At 45.3% G+C, this 26,615-nt stretch overlaps 2 protein-coding genes across 2 annotated transcripts; one reads left to right on the plus strand and one right to left on the minus strand.

The window, feature by feature from the left end:
* Positions 1-3,540: 3,540 nt before the first annotated feature.
* Positions 3,541-8,780, plus strand: Xbp1 (X-box binding protein 1). The gene is given in 6 exon segments (XM_028758124.1): positions 3,541-3,746; positions 4,457-4,553; positions 6,107-6,241; positions 7,017-7,052; positions 7,055-7,162; positions 7,542-8,780. Coding segments are annotated over 6 exon segments (1,140 nt in total). The 3' UTR covers positions 8,100-8,780.
* A 3,034-nt stretch (positions 8,781-11,814) lies between these two features.
* Positions 11,815-24,292, minus strand: Ccdc117 (coiled-coil domain containing 117). The gene is made up of 5 exons (XM_028758112.1): positions 23,958-24,292; positions 23,465-23,515; positions 17,921-18,136; positions 17,404-17,541; positions 11,815-14,444 (listed from the first exon to the last, which is right to left on the minus strand). The coding sequence occupies exons 1-5, from the start codon at positions 24,137-24,139 to the stop codon at positions 14,207-14,209; spliced, it is 825 nt and encodes a 274-aa protein (XP_028613945.1). The 5' UTR covers positions 24,140-24,292; the 3' UTR covers positions 11,815-14,206.
* Positions 24,293-26,615: the final 2,323 nt, after the last annotated feature.

Genomic DNA, 26,615 nt, shown 5'->3' on the forward strand with positions numbered 1-26,615 from the left:
AGACATTCTCTTGGCATTAATAAATCCACAGACATTGAAAGTATATGACTTCCAGTTAAGTGACTTCCCCAGCGCCTCTCACAGATTTGTAAGGTCCTTTCCCATGGATCTCTACCTGGAGACACTTCCAAAGAATTCTCTGGGAAGAGCCCAGAGGCAGCAGAAGGCTCTCTAGGACCCAGCAGCTCACAGCCCAAGGGATGCCGGTTTCTTGTCTTCCAGCAACTTTGATTCCTTGCCTGTACAGGTTCACAGAGACAGTGTGTGCTTCAGATGCTTGGCTGGACCTGCCTGTTTTATAGGAATGGTCACTGGTTTCCCCTCATCATATGGACAGAGAAAATAGATGCCAGAAGGCTCACAGCCCAGTTAGGAAATAACAAAAATGTGCTTATGTAAAGCACATGTGAGTAGTGACTCCTTTGGGGGTGTCAAGCAACCCTTTTACAGGTGTCCCATATCAAATGTCCTGTGCATCAGATATTTGCATTATGATTCATAACAGTAGCAAAAATTACAGTTTTGAAGTAGCAAAGAAAATAATTTTATGGCGGGGGGAGGTCATCATAACATGGGGCACTGTATTAAAGGGCCACAGCATTATTGGAAGGGTGAGAAGCACTGCTTTAAAGGGTGGATGAAAAGAGGCCTTGCTGTTAGTTTTCCTCCCTGGTGAAGCATATTTATAATTTCAAAGAGCTAATCTGAACCATCACTTAGGACTCTTTGAAGTGCGGCATAATTTCCATTTGCCAACTAGCAATTTTACTCATCTTTGAACACTGAGAGCCTGAATGTGCCAAGCCCTGGGCAGGAAGCAGTATCTACTTGCAAAGGTTCTGTTCTGTAATCTAGGGAACTTAACACCTGTAGTTGCTTCCAAGAACAAACGTGCATCTGTGAGTCGTCTCAGATTTCTCTGGGTTTAACATCTTGATTTAAATTGCTCTCTTACTGCTGTCTGGTGACTCCTCCTCCAAAAGAGCCTGGCTCTCCTCCTTGGATGACCTGGGTGACCAAGAACCAGAGACTAGATAGACCACAGATCTAGGTAGGTTAAAACCAAACTTTGCTGGTCTAAAAGCGAACAAACAAACAAAACAAAACAAAACAAAAACCTCAACCAACCAAACAATTCTATCCTCCTGAGTGACTTTGCCGCAGGCCAAGGGATCCAGGGTAAGGCCCAGGTCTGTTACAAGGAACATTTTACTTTCTCCTCATTAAAAAAAAATACTAACGTGGGGGCTGGAGAGATGGCTCAATGGTTAAGAGCACTGACTGCTCTTCCAGAGGTCCTGAGTTCAATTCCCAGCAACCACAGGGTGGCTCACAACCATCTGTAATGGGATCAGATGCCCTCTTCTGGTTTGTTTGAAGGTAGTGGCAGTGTACTCACATAAAATAAATACATAAATTTAAAACAAACAACCCCCTCAAACCAAAAAATCCTAATGCATGGGGGTAGGTAGGAGAGCACTGGGAGTGAGAATGGAAATCAGTGAGGTGGGGGGCTTCTCTGGTGACTAGCTGGAGGCCTTGGATGGGACCGGGTGGGAGTGAGTCTATGGGGGTGACCCTACCAGATGAGGATACAGAAACTGAAGTGGCCTCCAGTAGTCAGGCAGGACTTCCAGAGGAGGGACAGGGACATCAATCTACCCAGAAAACCTTCAATCCAAAATTTGTCTTGCGTACACGATGTGCAGGGAACCAACGTCCGGCCCGACGTGAGACCCACCCCACGACATGAGACCCACCCCACGATGTGAGACCCACCCCACGGGAAAGAGCCAACCCTTGATGCTATTAACGATACAGACAGGAGCATAGCATAACTAATCCTGACCGGCTTCATCCAGCAGCAGATGGAGGCAGACGCAGAGACCCACAGCCCAACATCAGGCGGAGCCGGGGAGTCTGGTGGAAGAGTCCGGGATAGAAGTGAGCAAGCTGGGAGGGATCAAGGACACCACAAGAAGACATACAGAGTCAGCTAACCTGGGGTCATGGGGGCTCACGGAGGCTGGGCACCAAGCAGGGAAGCTGCAGGAGCTGAACCTGGATCCCCTACACATTTGTAGCAAATGTGAAGCTTGGTCTTCATGTGGGTACCCTAACAAGTAGAGTGGGGTTGTCTTGGTTTCTCTTCCCTGCCATTGGATCCCCTCCCCCTACCTGGACTGCCTGGTTGGGCCTCAGTGAGAGAGGATGTGATTAGTCCTGGCCAGACTAGATGTCCCAGGGTGGGGTGGTACCTCAGGGACAAGGGAGGGGGCAATGGGGCTGTGATCAGGATGTAAAATGAATTAAAAAATTAATTATTGGAAGAAGGAAAAGAAAAAAATACTAATGTAAGGCTGGACAGATGGCTATGTGGGTGAGCAATGCCCAGCACCCAGGTGAAAGGTTTGCAAAGCCGAGCCTGCTTGTAACCCCAGTGATGGAGTGCAAAACCAGGCAGACCAATGGAGGTTTAATGGATTTCCAGCATAGCCCCAGGGGCAAGCGTCAAGTGCACTGTCTCAAGAGAATAAGGCTGAGAGCAACAGAGGAGGACACCCTCATCCCCTGAAACCTACCCCCCCAACTCCATCACCACCTCCAATGAAAGAAATACTAAAGGCTGGAGGCATACATAGCTCAGTGGTATCTCTAGTTCCACAGATAAAGTGGGCTGAGGGAATAGTGGAATGGTAGAACACTAGGTTATGGGGTCAGGCTCCAGCACAGCAAAACAAAGACAACAACAACGGGTGATAAAAACTCACACCACAAGAGTCTAGAAATGTGAAGAAAACCAAAACCACAAGTATTCTCACAACGCAGACTTTATTAATCCCTTATTACATGCTAACCAGGGTTCTGGTGTTTTCTTTTAAAGTTAATAATTAATCAATTAATTTATGAAATAGGGTTTGATCTACAGCCCCAGCTGGCCTAGACCGTCCTAGTAGCCCAGTCTGGCCTCAAACTGGCAATAACGTGCTGAGATTACAGGCGAGCATCACCCTACTACATTTAGCTTTGCAATCATCTCATTTACTAAAGACTCATTTTGTGAAATTTCCCCAGGTGTGTGTATGTCCGCTAGCCTTAAGCCGGATACGCCACCGGTTCGATTTTTGGCTGTACTAGTGACCGACGTGGCACCGGACATTAAAATGTGGTCGGCCTAGGGTAACAATCTTAGAGACTCGGTCTGGAAATCTGGTCTGAGAGGAAAGCCTGGCATTCCGGGTAAACAGCCTCCGCTGGGTGGGTACGCGTCTGCCGAGGACCCTAACTTCCAGCAACCAGTGGTCGCCACCGTCCACCTACCCTAAGGCCCAGTTCGCCCGGCGAACAGCTGTGCAGCCACGCTGGACACTCACCCCGCCCGTGTTGAGCCCGCCCCCATGCCTTCAGGACCAATAAACGATGAATACAGCCGCGCGTCACTCAGCACGGGCCAATCGCAGATGGCCACGACCCTAGAAAGGCTGGGCGCGGCAGGCTGCCACGGGGCGGTGGCGGCGCTGGCGTAGACGTTTCCTGGCCATGGTGGTGGTGGCAGCGGCGCCGAGCGCGGCCACGGCGGCCCCCAAAGTGCTACTCCTATCTGGCCAGCCCGCCTCCGGCGGCCGGGCGCTGCCGCTCATGGTGCCCGGCCCGCGGGCAGCAGGGTCGGAGGCGAGCGGGACACCGCAAGCTCGCAAGCGGCAGCGCCTCACGCACCTGAGCCCGGAGGAGAAAGCGCTGCGGAGGTGGGCCCGGCGGGCGGGGCTGGGGCGCGGGGCGGCAGGGCCGGGGCTGGGATCAGGACCCTCTCGCGGGTGCCCGGCGGGCGGGCTCCATACGGTGGGTTAGATTCGCTTCTAGTACCTATTTCTGGGGAGCGGAGCCCCTTCGAAGGTCTGTGTCGGAGGTGAGTGCAAGAGCACCCGCACAGGTACTGGGTGCCTGACGCCCAGTCCTCTGCAAATGCTTGCTCTTTGCGGTCGTAGGGCAGGAGTCGCTCCGGCTGTCATTGCAGCCACTTGGGAACTCAACCCAGGGAACCGAGTCAACAGCCTCCGGCTTGGGAAGGGACAGTTGGTAGCACCCCCGCCGCTTTCACCGATGTTGCTTTAGCAAGGATCCTGTAGGACGGCATTGGAACCAGAAAGTAGCGGGGGAGGAGGGAAGAAGCTTATGACGCAATGGGAATGTGTCAGCCGGGTGGTAAAATGAGATCCGGGTGGACAGCCACAGGGGAGAGAATCAAGCAAGTCTTCAAGGCCTGTGGACAGAAGGGTGTGTGTGTGTGTGTGTGTGTGTGTGTGTGTGTCTGTGTGTTTTGATAGGAGCCTCAAATGTGTTTACTACTGCTAAGCCTTATTCTGTAAAGTCAACGAAAGGACCAACTGGCCACGTTTACAAATGAAGACACAGGAAGCCGGAGATGACTCAGTTATGTTCCTTGTCTCTCCTCAAGGAAACTGAAAAACAGAGTCGCAGCGCAGACTGCTCGAGATAGAAAGAAAGCCCGGATGAGCGAGCTGGAGCAGCAAGTGGTGGATTTGGAAGAAGAGGTAAAGGGAGTTCAGGCCATGCTTTCATCCCTTCCGTATCAGGGCCCATCCTAAGCTGCTTCAGCCCTTTAGAATACAAATCAAAGTGCCATTTAAAGTTTAACTAGCCTAGCAGATAGGCAGTGAAAGCAGATGTGACTCACCCTGGGCCTTAGCCTGCTCGGAGATTAGTCAGGTTGGATAGGTCATTGACTGCTTCGGCTGTAGTGCCTCCTGGCTTTTCCAAAGGCTCACTAAAGCTGCCCTTCCTTCTAGGGTCCACCTGCTAAACAATCTTAACAAGAACTATTGTTCGTTTGACAGTTTTAATCATCAGCTGGTTCTTAAAATGTAGGCTATATCAATAGCGGTTTTTAAAAAACAACTGTTTGTTGTCAGGTATAGTCCACCACCCTACTGCACTGCCTACTCAGCAGAGATCCTTGGGGCATTTCAGACAGCTTGTTTAGTTGATTGTTCTTTCCTGTCCTGTCCCTCGCCCCATCTTCCTTCCATACTCCCACCCCCATAGCCTTTCTGCTGTCAGTGCCCTTTTTTGCCCCCTCCACCCCAGCATCTGTTTACCGTTTGGGGAGTTAGTTTAGTTTTTAAGTTAAGTTTAGTTAACTTTAGCTATTTCTAGCTTTTTTAGGCATTGCCACATTTATATACATGTATGTGCACACATGCGCTCAGGTTTGAGTTTGGGTCACCTCACTTAATATATTTTACAAATTTATACATTTTCCCTGCCAGTTTCCTTTCCCTTTCCAGATGAGTAGTAGCTCACTGTGTGTGCACCACACTTTATGAAAGTCCACTGGTCATGTTGATGGGCGTCCAGGCTGCTTCCTTCTTTGCTATTGGACCATTACCACTTGCGTTTACTCTTGCCCATTCAAGACAGGATGGTGAATTATCTAAAGATTATTTTCAGATAGAGTTTTGGGTTGGCCTGTAACTGACAGGACACCTGTCTCAGCATGCTGATATTACAGGCAATGAACTACCTTGCCATACTTTATTTACAAGGGAGAGTATTAACACATATGTAAATTAAAGCTGCAAGTGACCTTTTTTTGGCTGAAATCTGGGAGTAGTGCTTGTAGGCATTATGTCATTTCTGACACCATTGAAAACACTTTGGCTCTGTCCTTTCAGAGATTGGCCTTGAGTAAACTGTTCTTCCTGCCTCAGCCTGCTCGAGTGCTCAATGGCACTCTTTTAGGAGACAGCTTGATATATCCCAGGCTGGGCTCTTAACTTGCTGTGTAGCCAAAGATAACCCCAAAATGTTTCTCTTGCTGATATGTCCCAAGTGCTGGGATTACAGACATGAGCCACCCATGCTAGTTTATGCAGAGCTGAAGGTGGAACCCAGGGCTTCAAGCCTGGGAGGGTAAGCCTTCTACCAACTCATCCATACCGTTAGCCACCAGTGACACAATGACTGGGAGCTGTACAAGCATAGAATTTACCAGGTCAAAAAGGAAATCGACTGTAGCAAAACTTCCAGTGGATTCTATATTGAAGGAACCACACGTTTTAATAGCTTCTTCTGTGCTTTCTTATAGAACCAAAAACTCCAGCTAGAAAATCAGCTTTTACGAGAGAAAACTCATGGCCTTGTGATAGAGAACCAGGAGTTAAGAACACGCTTGGGAATGGATACGCTGGCTACTGAAGAGGTTCCAGAGGCAGAGTCCAAGGTAAAACTTGTGAGAACTGGTTGTGGCATTACCAGATTTGTGTTCTGGACCTCCGATCCAATCTTTTCTCTTTTCCTTTTTGAGACAAGGTCCTAATGCCTCATTTTGGCTGATCTTGAACTTGTGTCAGTTCTTTTGCTTCTGAAGTAGTGGACCTACAGGCACGTGCCCCCGTGCCAGCTGATCGATCTGAAATTTTCCCCATTTCCTTGGATTGAACTCATGATCCTCTTGCCTTAGCTTTCCAAGTGCTGGGATTATAGACATGAATAAATGGCTTGTTTCTTGGCCTTTTTTGGGGGGGGGATAGGGTCTCACGTAGCCCAGACTGGTCTCAAGCTTGCTATGTAGCTGATAACCCTGTCTCCACCTTCCAAGCGTGACCATTACAGGCAGATGCTACTTCGTGTGGGTATGTAGGTGTGTATGTGCACACAGGTGTGGGTTTGTACACATCTATGTTTACGTACAGAGGTCTAAGGAAGATGTTGGATGTCTTACCCTGTCACTGTCCACCCTAATCCTCTGAAGCAGTGTCTCACTGAATCTGGAGCTAGGCTAGTGGCCAGCAAGCCCTGGTGAGCCTCTTGTCCATGCCTCTCTTGGTGCTGGGGATTTGAACTTGGGTCTTCAGGATTGCACAGCAAGCATATTACGTTCAGAGCCACCTCCCCAGCTCCTTTCTAGCCTTTTGAAGAGCAGAGACTCAAAGCTGCCTGATGTGTATATCCTTGGAGACTTTTGGCTGTTTACTCACTGTGGTCTTTCCTTCCAGGGGAATGGAGTAAGGCTGGTGGCCGGGTCTGCTGAGTCCGCAGCACTCAGACTATGTGCACCTCTGCAGCAGGTGCAGGCCCAGTTGTCACCTCCCCAGAACATCTTCCTATGGATTCTGACACTGTTGCCTCTTCAGATTCTGAGGTAGAGCTCATTCTGCTTTACTAAAGTGCTATGTGACTGGCTCATTCTGTAGCACCTAAGTGGTGTGTGACACACCTAACCGGGCAAATGGAGAAGTTAGTGTTGGTGGGGTTAAGCAGTCACTTTCCTAGTCTTCAGTGGATTAAGTCATGGAGTAGGGGGAAGCTGTTCTGGTGGGTGGGTCCTGTGATCTGAGAGCCTAAGTATGGTGGGTGGGTGGGTCCTGTGATCTGAGAGCATAAGTATGGTGGGTGGGTGGGTCCTGTGATCTGAGAGCATAAGTCCTAAGTAACGTTGTGGAACCCGGTACTAAGAGTGTCCCTGGTAGACTGTCACATCCATTCTAATAGTGAACTCTTTTGTGTTTTGCCTTTTGTAGTCTGATATCCTTTTGGGCATTCTGGACAAGTTGGACCCTGTCATGTTTTTCAAATGTCCTTCCCCAGAGTCTGCTAATCTGGAGGAACTCCCAGAGGTCTACCCAGAAGGACCTAGTTCCTTACCAGCCTCCCTTTCTCTGTCAGTGGGGACCTCATCAGCCAAGCTGGAAGCCATTAATGAACTCATTCGTTTTGACCATGTATACACCAAGCCTCTAGTCTTAGAGATCCCCTCGGAGACAGAGAGCCAAACTAATGTGGTAGTGAAAATTGAGGAAGCACCTCTAAGCTCTTCAGAAGAGGATCACCCCGAATTCATTGTCTCAGTGAAGAAAGAACCTTTGGAAGATGACTTCATTCCAGAGCTGGGCATCTCAAACCTGCTTTCATCCAGCCATTCTCTGCAACCACCTTCCTGCCTGCTGGATGCTCACAGTGACTGTGGATATGAGGGCTCCCCTTCTCCCTTCAGTGACATGTCTTCTCCACTTGGTACAGACCACTCCTGGGAGGATACTTTTGCCAATGAACTTTTTCCCCAGCTGATTAGTGTCTAAAGAGCCAGCAACACTGGGCCCCTTTCCCTGACCATCACACTGCCTAGAGGATAGCATAGGCCTGTCTGTTTCATTAAAAGCCAAAGTAGAGGCTGTCTGGCCTTATAAGAATTCCTCTAAAGTATTTCAAACCTCATAGATGACTTCTAAGTATTGTCTTTTGACACTCAGCTGTCTAAGGTATTCAAAGGTATTCCAATACTACAGCTTTTGAGATTCTAGTTTATCTTAAAGGTAGTAGTATGCTCTAATTTCCAGGGTCATTTGACAGTTATTTCTCAGCCTAACTTCAAACTATGTAGTTGAGGCTAGGATGAAACTTCTGACCTTCTTGACCCCACCTCCCAAGTGCTGGGCTTTACCAGGTGTGCACCTCCACACCTGCCTCTTGACATGTCCCGAAGTGGACATGGGATTCATGAACAGCCCTGTATCATTTCTTTCTCCACCCTCCGCTTCCCAGGTTTCTTTTCGTTTACTTCTACAGGCAGAGAAACACCAACCTGAGGGGGCTTGTTTTCCCTTATGTATATTTTAAATGAAGATCAAGAATCTTTGTAAAATTGTAGAAATTTACTATGTAAATGCCTGATGGAATCTTCTTGCTAGTGTAGCTTCTAGAAGGTGCTTTCTCCATTTATTTAAAACTACCCATGCAATTAAAAAAAAAAAAAAGCCACACAGCATCGTGTTCTGTGATTTCTAGGGCTGTTGTATTTTCTCTTTATTGTTTGCTAGGGGAGTAATTTATCCAACTAAAGTGAACATACCATTTTTTTTAAAGTCACTGAAAGTTTTTCTTCAGATCAGTTACCAATATCACAGTTACTAAGTGGCAGAGATAGAGCCTAACCACCTTTGTTTTTTTTGGGGGGTGGGGGTGGGGGTGGGAATTAAACCTAAGATGTGCATACTGGGTAAGTATACACAAGCTAAACCACTGAGCTGCAGCTTTTTTTTTGCCATGATCAGGATGTTATCAGACTCCCCGATTTTAACTGACACATTGGAGCTGAGTAGCTGAGGGAACAGACAACCAATTATAATTTAGAAGGGCTCTAGAGTGTCTCTAGCAGCTGAACACCTGCCAAGTCTCTTCTATGCACTGGGAAGTTCAGTTTTCAGTCCTGATCCACTTTGGAAAGGTTTTAATCCTTCACTGAATTTTCGTATAGGCTGGGGGTATCTTGTCTAGCATGCATGAAGCCTTGGTTCCATCTCTAGAATGGAAACAAGCAAATTTATTCAGGAAGAAATCAACTATGAAACTTCAGAGACAATGACATCATCCTCACTGCACATTCTACCCTGGCAAAGAACTCCACTTTTCACTGATATAGGCAGATTAACTATTTAGCATTTAAATATATGTTTCCTATCAATATTACTTTGGGGGTGATCAAAGTGAAATTACAGATAGAGTTGTGAGTCCGTAGGGCCAAGCAGGCTACACAGCTGCAAACAATACAAGCTCACGTGTGGACTGCTGTGCTAAGAAGGGCTTCCATGTGCCCACCTCAGGGCAAGGACTTGGCTGCTAAGTCCACAGCTCAATCACTTAGGCCAGGTTCCAGTGTTGTGACTGAAAGCTATCACTAATACTTGAGGACCAACAATCTATGTAGGGATTACACAGGCAGATGCATTTGCCGCCATCCACAGAGCGTAAGTTATTTCTAAAACTCAAGTCATTTACATTTAATGGCGTCACACTGGAGTGGCCGCTGCACTAACAGGATGGGACAGTGTAGATTTCAGGGTTTCATTTCCTGAACAGATGGCCACAAAAGATAACACTCATCATCTTTGACAAAACACCTGATTTTCAAGAACATTTTCATACCGAAACACCAGGCTGCCTGGCTAGATCAGAAAGTCAACCATTTTACTCTATAGAACCAAATACTCTAGTAATACTGTGTTATTCCAGAATTCAGACTAAAGGTACAAGCAATGGCTGCAGACCAAATTCCTGGGCCTCACAACAGCTAGGCAGCTGCCTCATTGCTTTTCTGTCAGATGAGCTTCTGGAGCTGGACAGCAGACACATGCCTCCTCCAGGAGTAACTCAATTCTTGTTTCCTAGAAACTCAACTGTTACTTTTGTGATCTTATTGAGATATCTATATTTTTTGTATTTTGTGTGTATATGTTCCATGTATATATAGGTATGAATTCCCATGGGTACATGTGTTAGGCCAGAAGTCAACTTTATTTTCTGAGACATCCCTCACTGAACCTGGAGCTCACAAATTCAGGTAGACTAGCTGGCCAGTAAGCTCCAGGACTCTCCTACCTGTCTTCCCAAGTACTGAGATAACAAATGTACACAACCCCCAACCCCCTTTAAAAATGAGTGTTAGGGATCTGAACTCAGATTGCTTACAAAGCAAGCACTTTATTGCCTGACCCACCCCGCTAGACCTTTGAGACAGGGTCTCTTGCAGTCCATGCTGGGTTCACAATGGGACAGACAATAACTCTCAATTTGGGATCTTCCTCTGGCCTCCTCTCAAATGCTGGGACTATAGGACTATATTACCCCACAACTTTACCCTGTGACTTACATTTCTTTCTGACAACCTATTTGTGTTTTAATCATATTTGCTCCAATATCTTCATTTCCCCTCCTACTGAACCCTCTCTTCCCAATTAACCCCGCTTCCATCTTGTATGAGTGTGTCTTATTGTATTTAAGGTTGCTTGTATATGCATGGGCAGCTTACCAGTAGCTAAGAAAATGACTCTCTAGCAACCCTCTTCACTTCTGTCATTCATGAAGTAGGATGACTGGTATACCCACCCAAGCAAGGCAGCAAGTCAACATGGTCTTGCATTTCAGCAGTGTTCAAAGTGCATCTCTAAAATGTCACCACTAGTCTGAGGGACGAGGGGACTAAAAGAGAACCAAATCAATACACATCAACCTACTATCCTTTGAGTATCCACTCACAGGTCATACAGCCTGGAACTCACTGTGGAATAGTCTGGTTTTTCAAACTCTAGGGATTCTGCCTCTCTCTTGAGTGATGGGATGACAGGCAAGTACCACTAGTAATTCCTCTAATTTGGTATCACTCTGAGTCATACTCCATTGTTTCAATGAAGTCGCCATGACAACATCACAGGCACTAAAAGCCAATAGTTGGTGCAAAGCAAGCACCCTGGGACTAATTGGCTAGTGAGATACTGAGTTGTAACTATCTATTTTCATCTTAGTTTCCGAGCTGTTATGTTAGATAACCTTTACCATGGTTTTCAAAATTTGGTTAAAAGTTTGTTGTTTTTTTCCTGCAACTGTAACCCAATGACTCAGGAGTCAAGGATCTGGTTAACGAAGAATGACTGAATATGTAGTCAATACTGCCACCCAGTGACCTGTCGGCTCTAGCACAGGATGAATCAACACCATAGACTTTGCCTAGTCTCTTCAAACCCCTCCAACTTGAGCTTCTAATTCTATCTACATCTCAACACTGAAGGCTCCAGTCACAAGGTCAGCACCTGATGTCCCATGGGAGTGACCTGCTAAGGAGAATGTTATTGGTACATTAACAAAGGCAAAGCGGCCTGCCAATTCCAGAAACATCTTACCTTTTAACCCCACAGTATCAAACTTTCAGGACTAACTTTTCACTGATAAGGTCGCTGCCTTAATTAAAATTTAAAGCTAAGGGAAAAAACCGCTTAATTTACATTTATACAGGATTACAGATACTTTAAAAGTTCAAAACATTGAGTTTTATTGAAAATAATACACAAACACCAGGTTCTCATCTTTAAAGCAAATCTGACACATCTTCCAGAACGTGGCTAGTACTGCAGCATTCTTGTCTATAAACAAAGCCAGGCTCCAGATCCAGAGCGGTGAACGAACCTGCTGGCTAAGAGTCTCCCCTCAGTTCTAAGACCTGTCTTGTTTCTAAATCTTAGTTTTATCTTTTTAAAAACGAGCAATTTTTAACTGATTTTTTTATCATGAGAACTGGATTCTCATATTTCTTCATACTAAGAACAACAAAAACCCAAGCCAAGAACCAAAAAACCCACGCACACCCACACCCAACTCATTGAAAACACGCATTTGTTCCTCAGAGCTCACCTGCTTTAGGTAACGGTTGACCTTCACATTAGCACACTGAGTCCATGTTTGATTCACACTGTAAAAACTATACAAGATGAAAAACCTGTTAATTCTTTAGGAAAACCTTAAGGCAAAAGCCAAAGTCTTATACTAGAAAGAAAACAGAATGCAGAGGCTTCAGGGCTGTGGACGGTTGGGTGTAAGCACCACAAGGATGAAGATGATTTTTGTACAAACATGTTCAAGAAGATAAAGTCCAAAAAGGAGCACGGAACATCCACGTTCCTGCTGAAACATGTCATGTCAGGTAAGGACGCCTGCCTGACGAGTTAAGACATCTCTGCTCTCAAGTGGTCACCAACTGCATCAAAGCCACTTCAGGCCTTTCACAGAGGCAGTCCTGGTGTTTCAGGCCCTTTGGAAAGCTGCCACTTCCTTCCTACCCTAACACTGGGCTAACTCCAGACTCTTGGCAGTCCCTGCACATTTCTAAACTGTTCTAGCACAGAGATTTCTTTAAGGCTATAAACTTCACAAGTTGGTCCCATTGAATTAGCCAGGAGTTTGTCAAATGACACGAGTCAAACACATTTCAACAGAAGACAGTTTTCATTCACCTCTGAGTCTGAGATGAAGAAACAAGTAGCTGGTTTCAATACTGGTTTGAAGGTTGAGTAACTTTATTGTGTAGACATAAATATTTTGTTTAAATATTAAACATTAAACCTTTTCCTGACATCCAGACAGAAAGAGAGAGCAGGAACAACAGGCAAGAGAAGAAAACAGTCCAATGAACATAGGAGACGTGTGACTCCTATGCCATCCACAGGAGGGATTTCAGCATGGGTTGCAAAATGCCAGGAACCTAAGTTTCTGAAAATTTACCTCTACTCAGCATAAACCTCTTGTTTTCCCCTATATAAAGGGAGAAGAGACCCAGAAACTGAAAACTGAACCGAGGTGTTCTGCTGTAGAAAGAGCCACCACACTCACCAGACATGTTCCTGCTCTACAGTGCTGAAGGACCTGCCAGGCCTTCAGTACACGTCCTGCCATGCTGAAGAGCTCTTCCTGAGAAATTAAAAACTTTAACCCTGGTTATTCCCAAAGAACACCTTGAGCCTGGTTCAGGTACTAAAGGGTGAAGATTTCCTGCTGGGAGGAGGCCATCTTTTGCTAATGGTTAGGCTTACTGCACAACAGCTTAAGCACCAGACAATCAGCTATTTCAGTAAATCTCCAAGACACTTGTCCATTTCCTTTCAGCTAATTCACTGCTTTCAGAACCAACATTAAAACACTCAACTTGCTAATACAGGCACAACCTTCCCTTTTTAAACTCTAGAAGCAATCAATGGTAGGTTTAGCTGACACAGCATGTCCTTAGGATTCACGAAAGACACTTCTCTCACAGGCAATTTACCTCACACTCTTTAAATCAATCACTGAAGTTAATTGAGGTGTAAACATTACTGACTAACTGAGCTTATCAGTCATGAAAGGAGACCAAGGGCTACTGCTTGAGTGATCCGGCAACACCAACCTGACACCAACACAAGTTTCTTTGCTTGTTCAATCCGTGCTATCCCCCCCCCCCCCACCAGCCCCTAGCCCCAAGTGTACAGTGACCACTACAAGTAGCTCAATACATGACTCAGCAATTGGTGCAGTGGCAATTAGGAGCATTCCTGTATATAATCATTTCAAGAATGAATGGCTTCAACAATGTGACAGATGACTTAAGTCACCATAACACATCCAGCATCTATAGCTGTCTTTAAAGAGACTGTAACATTTCTTGGATAAGCCTACTAAAAAACTGCATTTCCCTTGAGATAAGCTTCCTTGGCAAGAAGTTGAATTCAATAAATGGCTACCCACAATGACAGTCCCACCCAAGTCACAGGCAGAGGAGATATTACACCCGTTTCATAAAACTTTCAGGCCCCTATAGTGTGCAGGCAGGCTCATACTGAACACAGGAGCCTTCTACCACTTGTCAAGTTGGAGCAGAAACTGGTGCCTAGAGCTCCATCTCTTCCTCTGTGTTAGCAGCTGTCTGCAGACTCTGGGAAAGCGGCGTGTCTGTGCACTGAGGTTCTAGGAACAGTTCAGTTCTCCGTGGGAAGGCAGGGCCCGTAGCTGTGTGCTTTGTTCGGCTCTCTCCCATGTAGTTCTTAGGGTTAGATGATGGCTTTGGCTTCTCAGAAAGGAGTTCAGGGAGAGGTTTCCAGAGCACAAGCTCCATAGAAGGACGGCTCCTGGGATGTAAAATACAGATTTTCATCGAAACCTTTAGGCAATGCAAATAAAGGCTACCTGTAACAAGCTCCCATTCACTACATAAGCCCGTACAGTCAGTTAAGAGCTGGTGTCCTGAAAGGGCTGCTCTGTTACTGGTGTATCCCTATCCACTACCTACTGCCAATTTCACGATTATTTTGATCTTGATGCCTTTTATCAGTTCTCATTATAGAAATTTAAATCCTTTAATTAAAAGTGTGGCTGAGTCATGGTGTTTCATGCCTTCGGGAGGCAGAGGCAATTGGATCTCTGTGAGTTCAAGGCCAACCTGGTCTACAGAGCGAGCTCCAGAATAGCCAGGGCATGTACATAGAGAAACTATCTTGAAAAGCCAAAGGAAACTCAAAGTGCTAACTCCAGCAGCAGATATACTAGACTTTGAATGACACTGATTAGCATGAGCTCTGTACAAAGATGACACACACACCTGGTTTTTGTTTGTTTGTTTGTTTGTTTTTCGAGACAGGGTTTCTCTGAGTAGCCCTGGCTGTCCTGGAACTCACTCTGTAGACCAGGCTAGCCTCGAACTCTCGAACTCAGAAATCTGCCTGCCTCTGCCTCCCAAGTGCTGGGATTAAAGGTGTGCGCCACCATCGCCCGGCCACACGCATCTGTTTAGTTAACCAATATTTTATTTTAAAAGAGAGCCAGAGATATTTAGAATTCAAATGGACTTAGCAAAATAAAAAACAAACTTCTGTGCATGTGTGTCTGAGTGTCCACGGGGATATGAACATGTGTGCAGTAGGGGCCTGCGGAGGCAGGTTCTCCTGGTGTTTCACTAGAGCAGTGGAAACCCTAACCAACACACCCTAAAACAAGTGGGCACCGTTTCCAACCCCTCAAATATGTAAAAATTCACGTGCAGGAGACTGAACCAAGACTCACACGTGTGCGAGCTCCACTTCTTAGCAACATCACAAGCCCTGTATGTAGTTTAAACCAAATCCACCACCCAGTCTTACAGATGCCATGAGTAGCAGTATATAAATCTTCAATGTGGAAAGCAGGGCCTTTGAACTGGGGTATTGGTGCACAGCTTTAATCCCAGTACTCAGCAGGTAGACACAGGTGGGCCTCTGTGAGTTCAAGGCTAGCTTGGTCTACATAGTTGAGTTCTAGGATAGCCAGAGCTACATAGAAAGAACCTGTTACAAACAAAACTACAACAGAACAGGCCTTTGATTTGACTGAATGCTACAATCTGAGGTGGGTATGTTGGGGATGAGGGCCACCGAGTCACCTCAGTACCTATAATGAGACACAGAGACATGCTTTCAACGAGCAGTTCTGCACGACTACACTCTTTTGTTTAGATTTGTGGTACTGAGTCCAGTGCATGCTAAGCAACTAGTCTAGTGCCACACTCTTTCCCTACCTCAATGGGTATCTGTTATATGTTATTATCCAGGAAAATGAAGTCTTGGGCAAACATTAATTTCTGATGCTTTTTGTTTCATATAGTTCTGAAGTAGAATGTTTCACAGTTATACCAAAACAATTACATTAAATATGTGAAATAAAAATATTTTTCTCAACCATAGCTGGGAGCAGTACCTGTAATCCTAGCACTTGGAAGGTGCAGGCAGATTAGTGAGAAGTTCTAGGCTAGCCTGGGCTAAATGAGCACGCATTTCCAAAGTGGAAAAAATTGTCTTTACCCTTGGTATAGGAAAAATCTTCTGGGACCCAGAAATAAAAAGACAATGAAGAATACTCTCAAAGGCTCAGTTCTGGAAAACTACTGAGAACAGCAGACACTATTTTGAGCAGAAGGGCAATGTGACCTGCATACATAATGGCTACACTAAAGACACACCCTTAGGGCTGAAGAGTTAATTATAAACTTAAGCTAGCTAGGGCCTGACTGAAAACCTGCATCTCTCACAAGTAGTAGCTGAATGGCTCCCTCTCTGCCTGAAGGCAACAGTAGCCAGCACTACTGGGGTCTGTGTCCCAAGAGCACTTTCCAGCTCGCTGGACTCACCCTCAGTGCATCTACATCTCCCAGACAGTACGTAAGTGTACTACTGCACGTGAGGACGAGCTCGCCCGCACTGGATCTAGGCTGAGCTCTTTCTAGGCTGCTACTTAGCTTGGTGGGCTCTTGGGTTTGAGTTCTACTCTGAAAATATAGCAAACCAGCTAAGTGAGCTCATTAAACTATGGGCGTCTTTTCATTTTTCTTTCTGTGGTGCTGAGAGCAGACCCCAGGGCTTCACTGGTGAACAGCAAGTCTTCTACCCTGAGACGCTTCTCTAGTCCTTGCTTCTTGTTTTCTTTCTTTGATCTCAGGATGTAGCTTAGTCTGGCTGGATACCATCACATCCATCTTAAAAATATGCTGTGCTTTGACATCACTGTCATCATTTTCTCTTTCTTTTTTGGGGGGATGGGGATGGGGTGAATGACAAAATCTCACTACGCAGCCCTGGCTGGCCTGGAATTCACTATGTAGACCAAAACAGGCTGGAAACTAAAACTTCTGCCTCTGGAGGGCTGCTGGGGTTACCTTTGTAAGCCAGCATGCCTGGCTTACACTATGTTTTAAATCAAGTCAATGAAGCTGAAGGAGGAAAACTGTGGATATGAACCCGGGAACATTGCCACCTCCCCAAAACAAATCCGAAGTTAAAAACACTAAAATGACCTAAGAAGGCTGTGCTACGGTTTGTGGGGTTTGTGACAGCGATTCCAACTGTTACTTATCTGACACATCACCTTCTGTTCCCCAGTCTCCATGCCGAGACTGAGTAGTTAGAGAGAACAGATAAACTGGAGCTTTCAGAATGTGGCTCCTCCTCCTCCTCCCCCTCCTCCCCCTCCCCCTCCCCCTCCAACTTTAAGAGGACGGGCTTGACACAAGCCTTCCTTCCCAGGTGTCAGGAGAGCTAGGCAGAAATGCTATGCACTTACATAGACTCAATCATCTTCTTTGTGAAGACTTCATCAAATTCCCTCTTCAAACCCGTTTTCATGGTGTCAGAAAGGACAAGACTTGGGAGGTGGCTAACATTTCTGTCACTTTCAACCTCTTCATCTTCGTCAATTATCCTAAATAATGAAGTGGAGAAAGAAAAAAATTATCAAGGCATTGTATTTCTTGTAGTAAATGAACAAAGTATGAAACTAAAAGAATTAAAACCACAGGTGCTTCATTGAGAGACCATGTAAGCTACAACACATAGGAAAGCGTCCAGACGAGGCTTTTTCACTGAGGACAAAAGTTTGGAAGAGTCAAGTTAGAAGAAGTGTCCTGGAAAACTGGGCCTGACATGGTGAGTAAAATGCTTCATCAAGCTCTATCCGCTCTCCCAGTAAGTGTCTGTTTTTCGTTCCCCAACTCCAGCATCACCACATGACCCTGAGCAGCCTAGGAGAGGAGAGCTGTGACACAGGACAGGCAGCACCAGGTGACATACACTGTCAGTACCTGTCCTCAATCTCTTGAAGCCTCCTTCGGGCAACTTCAAACTGTGGTTCTCCAGTTGTCTGATCCATTTCTTCACAAACAGCATCTAGCATGCTGGGCACAGAAAGGCCACTGGGACACGTGTTGACCCCATGACCCTGCTGTGCGCCCAGAACCCATTCATCAGCAACTGCACCAAGTTCAGCTTCAACCAGTCGTTTCTTTCTTACTGGACATCTAGAAGGAAGAAAAGCAATCCTATCACAGATGAAATGTAAGTCATTTCTCTAATGAATTAAAAAAAGAGATAATTTCTGAAAAGTCTCACTCTGTATCTTTGGCTGGCCTCATTCACAAAGTTCTGCCTGCCTCTGCCAAGAGTGCTGGGATTAAGGATATAGGTTACCAGGCCCAACTAAAATTTATTTAGTTAAAAAAAAAATCCATTTATTTTATGTTCAAGTTTCTGCCTGCATGTACATGTACTGTATGTGTGCCTGTGGCGGACAGGAGAGGTCTCAGAGCACTGGAACTGTACTGACGGAGATCTAAGAGGCGCCATGTAGGTGTGTGAAATGGAACCTGAGGCAAGAATAAGTGCCCTTAACCGAGCTACCTCTTTAGTCCCAATTTATTATTATTATTAATCAAATTATCATATATAAACATTAATATTTTTTCCTAGTTAGAACATCATGCCTTTTTCCCGTCCTCATACCTTTCCTGAAAAATTTTCTATTCCTTTTTTTTTTTTAACAATTTATGCAGCACTTCAAAGATTTTGAACTTTTAGATTAAAAGGAACATAATCTGTAGGACCGATCAAACGGGACACAAAGCAATAGAGAAGACAGAGGAGGGCTGGAGAGGGTTCAGCAGTGAGGAGTACTGCTGTTCTTCCAGTGGATAGAGGTTTGATTCCTAGCACCCACATGGTGGTTCACAACTGTGGTAATTCTAGTTCCAGAGAATTCTATACTCCATCCTGGCCTCTAAGGAACACTAGGCACATACCTGGTACACATGCATAAACACAAGTAACACCACACACATTAAAGAAGAAAAGACAAAGAAGCAATTTCTCACCAGCTACATTGCTCCACTCCCCAACTCCCCAATGGCTGGCTATAATAACTGTATTTCCTCACACCAAACACACTAATTACTAAAGCATGCTTCAAGTACCATAAAAGCAGGCCATTAAGGCCATTAGCACAAATTTCTTGCCTTTGGCTATGTGTCCCTAATAATGGGATCTACCTTTCTTTGTGTAATACACCCCACCTGCATCTTAGATATGTTAGTACTTAAGAGAGACCTTAGGCCTGTGGTGGCGCACGCCTTTAATCCTAGCACTTGGGAGGCAGAGGCAGGCGGATTTCTGAGTTCGAGGCCAGTCTGGTCTACAGAGTGAGTTCCAGGACAGCCAGGGCTACACAGAGAAACCAAAAAAGAGAGAGGGAGAGGGAGAGGGAGAGGGAGAGAGGGAGACCGAGAGACCCCGAGACCTTAGGATTCAAACCCAGCTTCTTCTTTTTGGATGTATTTGGAAACCAGGCCCTAGAAAGTGCCATAGTAAAGGACCCGTGAAAGCTGAGGATTAGACCCAGAGATCCCGATTCTCATGGCTGTGCCTTTTCAAAAGGCAGTTACCTGTTTAAGCTCTTATTTATCGGCACTGTGATATGTGCACTGCAAGCTAATAGCAGCATGAAGCAAGTAAGACAGTTGACTGCCTTGTTTTTCCTTTTCTTTTTGACAGTGTTTAGAGCACAGGCATTCTCCTGCATGGCAGTATGTGTAGAAACAGGACTAGACCACAGGCTTACAGCCAAAACGCTCACTCATTATTCCTACTCAGATTCACTAAACTGGGGGTTAAAGGAAACAAATCCATGTCAACACTGTGGAAATCAATATTAAAGTCTCTAGAATATATAAAATCTGACAGTGCCTCTTAAACTTGAATTTTTAAAAAAAAAAATCAAAATCTACTATACATTTGATTTAGAATTTTATCTCATTCTAGTACTAAAAATATCTAGGAGACAAGAAGCCAGAGGATCAGAAGTTTAAGGCCCGTGTCTGCTACACAGAAGTTTCAGAACAACCTGATTTACATGAAATCCTGTCCAAAAAAAAAAAAAAAAACAAACGGGGTGTGGTGGTATATGCCTGTGAAATACCAGCTAAGAATAATAAATTGAGAGAAAATGGGCAATTTCCCAGAACATCTAATAATTAAATGTATGAAATTGTTCTTTGACCTTAAGTTGTTGTTGTCTAGAGGGTTATGTTGCTCATTAATAACTTAAGATCAACAGTGATTAAGCCCTAAAGAAAATGTGAATTAAAAGGTTTCTAGGAGCTGGAGAAATTCAGTTAAGCGCATGTACCACTCTCGCAGGAACCAAATTCAGTTCCCAGCACCCACTATCAGACCTGCCCACAACCACCTGTAACTCCAGCTTCTAGGGACTCTAATACCCCTGGGCTTTGAACATCAACATACATGTGTGAATTCACACAATGAGCGCGTGCATGCGCGTGCGCACACATACACACAGAAAAACAAACGAGAATTTTAAAGAAAGGCTTTTAGGTACTGAGCAGAGCATCAAGGGTGGCAAGCTAAGCAGTACACATCTGGGCACGTATCTAAATGTGCAGGCCACCCCTGTTGTTTTAAAAACAAAATTCTCATCTGTTCATTTTACCAATCAAGACTCAAGAGCCAGATGCTGGGGTAAAATGAAGCAATTAAGAAGTTGGCTTAACTAACTCTGCAAGCTCAGAGAGGCAGAGCAGGCACCCAGGGAACCTTCCTACTCTAGTGACTGTCCCAAAGGAAGCTTTCTTTCTCCACGATGTCTTAAATACCTTCAACTCAAAGACAACCCCCCACCCCATTTACTTATGTTCACTTCCTGTCAGCGGGTTGCTTGCTCCTTTCTTGACCTAGGGTTGACTTTAGGGGTGCTCTAGAGCTGAGCCATACACAAGGTTTTTCTAGTTCACACAATCTTGTGGCTCACCATGTGATCAAATATCCTGAATATACCTCCTTTCAAGACTAATATCTTTCCATCCACAAATTAATGGCAACAAACCTTGTTTGTTATTTTTTGAGACAGGGTTTCTCTGTGTAGGCCTGGCTGTTCTAGAACTTGCTCTTTACACAAGGCTGGGCTCACACTCAGAGATCCGCCTGCCTGTCTCCCAAGTGCTGGGATCGAATGCACAAAGTCAAGTTTCTATACTCCCTACCCTCAGGCAGAGTTTCATTGTGTACCCTGGCTGTCCTTGAAGAGATCTGCCTGCCTCTGCCTCCTAAGCACTGGAATTAAAGGCGTTTGCAACCACATCTAGCTTAGTTTCTAGACCTTAAGCAAACATTAGAATCAGTAATTCAACCTATAGCACTATAGAAGACAACAAAGGTTCTTGAGTTATCCATTGCAATCCCAAGGCAACAAACCATCTGATCTAGGGGTTTTTGAGCTAAGTGCAAGTTGATCTAAAGCAACTCTTTGAGCTGGGGCAAATAGCTCAGTGGGAAGAGACCGTGTCATTTAAGTATGAGGACCTGGGTTCAATCCCCAGAACCAAAATTAAAAAAGCAAAGCATAGTGACTTGTAATACTAGCACCAGACAGCAGAGGCAGGAAAATCCCTGGGCTCTGTTTGACTCCCTAACCATACAAAAGCCAGGTGGGGGGCTATGGAGATGGCTCAATGGATAAAAGTACAATACTTGCTGTGCTAGCAGGAAGACCAGAGAATACAGGCACACGAGGTAGGCACGGGAGCCCACTTGTAATTATAGGGCTCAGGAAGTGGAGACGGGATTCACAGAGCAAGCCAAATGCAGGTTCTGGGTTTGGGTGAGATACTCTGCCTCAAAATACAACATTTAGAGTGATTGAGGAAGATACCTCATGTCAACCTTTGGCTTCCACATGTATATGCATATAACACACAACACAAAAACAAAACACGAAGCAAGGCTGGGAATGTTGGCACTTTAATCCCAGCACTTAGGAAGCATAGGTAAGTGGCCAAAGCTAGCCTGGTGTACATGGTAAGTTCCAGGACAATATAATGAGCCTTTGCCTCAAACAAACAAAAGGGGTAGTATGCTTGGGAGGCATTCTCTGAGTTAAAGGCCAGCCTTGAAAAACAAAACAGACCCCAAAACAACAAACCAAAAGCCAATCAAACAAAAGGTAAGGTGGGTGATCTCTATGACATCCAAGATGGGTTACTTATGCCTCCCTTACCTTTCATTCACAAAAAATAAGGTCATTTTCAAGACTATTATTTCTTTCCTGAGACAGGGTTTCTCTGAGTAGCCTTGATTGCCCTAACTTTGAGCTCTGCCTATCTTGGCCTCAAGTTCTAAGACTAAAAGGTGTGGGCCACCACCTTCTAGTTTTGTTTTGTTTTTTTCTTTTTAAGGAGTCTAAGTATCGAGTCAATTTAAATCCTTTTTTAGTTCCTTTTTTCCCCCTTTCTAAGACAGGGTCTCATGAATCCCAAGCTGGCCACAAGTCAGTAGGTTTCAGAGAATGAACTTCAATGTCTGAGCCTCCTGCCTCAACCTTCCTTACTAGCTCTTGTTTTGTTTTGTGCTTTGAGAGCTGGCCCCAAATTCTCCATCTCAGATGGGATTACTGGATTAAGTCGTCATACTCAGAATTTAGTTTCTACAAGGGTGGGGTCCAGGTAGGATCATACAAACTATCCAGGACAGGGCCTGTTTAGGCAGGGTGGGACAAATGAAGGGCAATGGGAGAGTAACTGCCTAGCATGTGCCAGGATCGTTAGCACAGGAAAGACAAGAAAGTAAGATGACTCAATGAGTAAGGATGCTTGCCCCTAAACTAATAACTTGAATTTGATCCTGGAACCTACACGGTGGGAGAGAACCAATTTCCAAATGTTGTCCTCTAATTTCCACATACCCATCATGGGATTTGTGTATATATTTAATAATAATGATTAAGAAAAGAAAAAAAGCAGCCACTGAGGCATGGTGGCATGTGGGCCTTTAATCTCAACATGCAGAGGCAAGCAGATCAAAGTTTGAGGACAGCCCTGGTTAGGCAGGGCTACATAGTGAGGCTGTCTTAAAACAAAAAACAACAGGTAGACTTTGTATATACTCATTCGGAATAAGCTATAAGGCAGTAAACGGAAATTCCAATGCACTGCAGAATGACCAGGTATTTGGCTACAAAGTTAAACAACTGGAAGCACATTTTTAAGTTTTTGGACTCTCTTCCTAAGGAGAAAGAAAACAGGTTGCAAGGTTACCTCCGTGGAGAACACAAACTCTTCCAATATATAGCTGACTTTTTTCGTTTTTACTAAATACTCTGTGTCTGTAATGACAGCTTAAAATGCAGGCGAATTTACCTCTACCTGCCCGCTACTCAGTTTCTGCCTCTCAAAGGCAAACAATGTCACCAGTTTAAAGAGATACATATGCTTCACCTTTTTCTCTTCAAATAGGATACACATGTTAAACTAACACAAAGAGGACAAATTGGTCCCGAAACTTACTCATCATCCTCCGCCAATCGCTTGTGTTTCTTTCTACAGTGAATGGAAACACTGTTGGAAAAAAACAAAAACAAACCAGTCACTCAAGACGGGAACTTAAATTTAAGATTTCTGCATCCTGTATTTCTCGTCTCACTTATCCGGATCTCCCGCCACAAATTGAACATTCCTTCCTTGGCCGTGATAGACCGACACAGGTCCCAAGTGATCACGTTTTGCCGGGGACTCCAAATAACCATAGACAAGGAAATCTGAAGTTGTCACTTCTGCCTGGGCAGTGACAGTTGAGCACTTGCCCCAAACCCATTTCTGACCCCCTAATTGGAACATGAGGAACCCAAGTGCCCCAGAGGCAGTCCAAGTTGTCCCGGCCGGCGGCCGCGCGTGTGGAGGGAAGCGGCCAGGCCGAAGGACCCTCGAGGTCGCCGGCTCTGCGACCTGGGACTCACGGTTAACGTCCCTCGGGGTTAACGGGCCTGCTCCGCCTGCTCACCGTCCGCGCGCTGTTCTCCCGACCGGGCTGCTTGGTGCGCCGCGGACACCCGGCCGCGGGGCCAGGTCATGGCCGGCGGCTCCTGGCGGGAAGGCCCGGCCCGCGAAGGCCGGCGGCGGCTGCAGGAAGTCCGCGCTGCCGCTCAGAGGGAGGCCGCTAAAGGGCCGGCCGAGGGCTGCCATGGCTTTCCAGATGAGGTTGCGTCCGCGACCCCAGTCGTTCGTGTTCCCAGACGCCGCAGTAGCCGCCACCACCGCTACCCACGAGAAACCGCCTCTGAGCTCTCTTCGATCCCCCAACCTCACGCCTTCTAGAACCCTCCACTCCGGACCGCCCAGAGACACGTCGGGATTTGTTGTGTATAGAGGGCCGCTGTCGTGAGGCATGCCGGGACTTGTGGTCCTCGAGGACTACAAGCAAGATGGCTGTCGGTGCACTAGGCGAATCGCTGAAGGACAGGACTCCCTCACAGGCCCCTAAAATGACAGACACTCAATCCCTAAACAGAACGTTGAGCTGGGCATGGTGGCTCATGACGATCTTCCCAGCTCTTATAAGGTGGAGGCAGGATGATCAGACACGTTCAAAGCCAGCCTTAGACTATGTAGCATGGTCTAGGCCAGCCTAGTCTACGTGAGACCTAGTCCAAAATAAAAAAGTTACATACTTCTGTTTCTTCTGTTTCTTAGTAAACAGGATATTAACAAATGTTTTCAGAGTTGAAGTGAGTAGTAAATGAATTAAAAATCTAGAGGTGGAGCTGGGCATAGTGGTGCACACATTTAATACCAGCACTCCCTGGTCAGAGGAGAGAAGATCTCTGTGAGTTCCAGGTCAATCTGGTCTACTTAGCAACTTCCAGACCAGCCACTGTTACAAAAGAAAATAAAAAATGTCTAGGGGTGGGACCTGACAACTGGAGTTATTATTCTAGAACCTACGGTGAACGGAACACCAACTCTAGAAAGTTGTTCTCAAACTTCCTTGAGGGGTGGGGGGGCTTGGTGGGTGCTCTCCGGGTACATATGCACTCTTATGCACACATACAATAATAATAATAATTAGAAAACTAAAAATTAACAAAAATCTGGGGATGGTGTGTGGCTCAGCGGTAGGGCCCATGTACAACACCTCCACAAAGTTTATATATAGAACAGCTGAATGTTGTGGCATACACTTCCAGTTAACCCCAGCAATGGGGAGGTTGAAGCAAGAGAATTGTTTGAGGTTAGCCTGAACAACAAAACAGGATGCCAAGGCTTAGAAAATTCTACTCCACATGCGTGAACATACAATGCTATCTTTTAATTCTTTTTGTGTTTTATTATAAATGAAACTGTTGATGTATTGGATCCCATGGACAATTACTAAAACCTTCAGAGATTGGGAGAGCAATTGGCATATCCAAAGATGGTTAATAATGTCTTCTGCTTAGGTTGGACAATAATAATGTCTTCTGCTTAGGTAGCAGGATTGGTCAATCCCATCACTGGTCATTCCTCATTTTTTTTCCATCTCAAAAAATGATTCCATCACCAACCTGAGTGGCTTTTACCAATTGTCAGCTACGCCAGCATAGCTGACTGAGTTCCTTGGATCGGAGGAGGGCTGAGGGCAAGAGAAAGAAAGACAAGGAGTCATCTGGTGAAGAACCAAATGCTGTATTTTCAACTGCATAGCTCCCTTTTATACTCCCCACAAAACAGGAACACAAACAGGAACAGGAATAAAAACAGGAACAAGGATCAAAACAGGAACAAGGAGACACACTTGGCAACCTACCACCTAAGTTTGGATTTCTCCTTGAGCAGTCTTCTCAGGGAAATGCATAGAGACGGGGGATCAGGCATAATAGCACAGGTGCAGAGGATGGTGACTCACAACCAATGTCATTTGCCATTTAGCCAAAGACGATCAAGGGCACACCAGTAACTGAACTAGAGTGGACTTAATGAAGTGAGTTAGTGTCTTAGCCAAGGGGGAGTTGAGTTAGTGTTAAATGTTTGGAGAAAGGTTCATAAAAGCGGCTTTGTACAAGCAGGTTGAGGTGGCATAAACCTGCAATCCCAGCATTTGGAAGGTTGAGGCAGGAAGATCTTAGAAATGGAAGGGCAGCCTCAGCTAAGAAGGACATGTAATGGATACGTGAGACCCTATCTCCAAAACAAACCCAAAAGCACCTTTGACTGGAATTAATTGTTAGGAATTTAGGATAATTCTATGACTCAAATAATTTGAGAAACAAAGGAAATTTCCTATTTTTATTTACTTTAGTAGAAGTCTCTGAGCTTAGAAAGGAGTCTCATCTTAGCAGATCAATGAAAGAACTAGATAGGACATGAGGACTAATTTAGGAAACTCTATTGTCCCACCACACCTTGTTACATGCTAGAAGTTTGCCTGTTTAGAGAAGGTACTAGATAGGATATGAGACATAATTATTCCTTCTACATCTCTGTGTTCTGACACAATTATCAAGTGGCTTTGCTTTCATCTTGAACTTTAGAGGTAACAGAATGATTTTGTTTGAGGACAACCTGCAGAATTCTTCAGGAGGACTCTGGGGCTGCCCTAATAGTATCATTATCTGACTCTGGTCCAGAAGACCATCTCCCAGAAAAAACAATGTCTGAGAGCTAAATTTTAGGGGCAAAGAAA

Source organism: Grammomys surdaster, unplaced genomic scaffold, assembly GCF_004785775.1.
Source record: "Grammomys surdaster isolate TR1022 unplaced genomic scaffold, NIH_TR_1.0 126187, whole genome shotgun sequence".
Lineage (NCBI taxonomy): Eukaryota > Metazoa > Chordata > Mammalia > Rodentia > Muridae > Grammomys > Grammomys surdaster.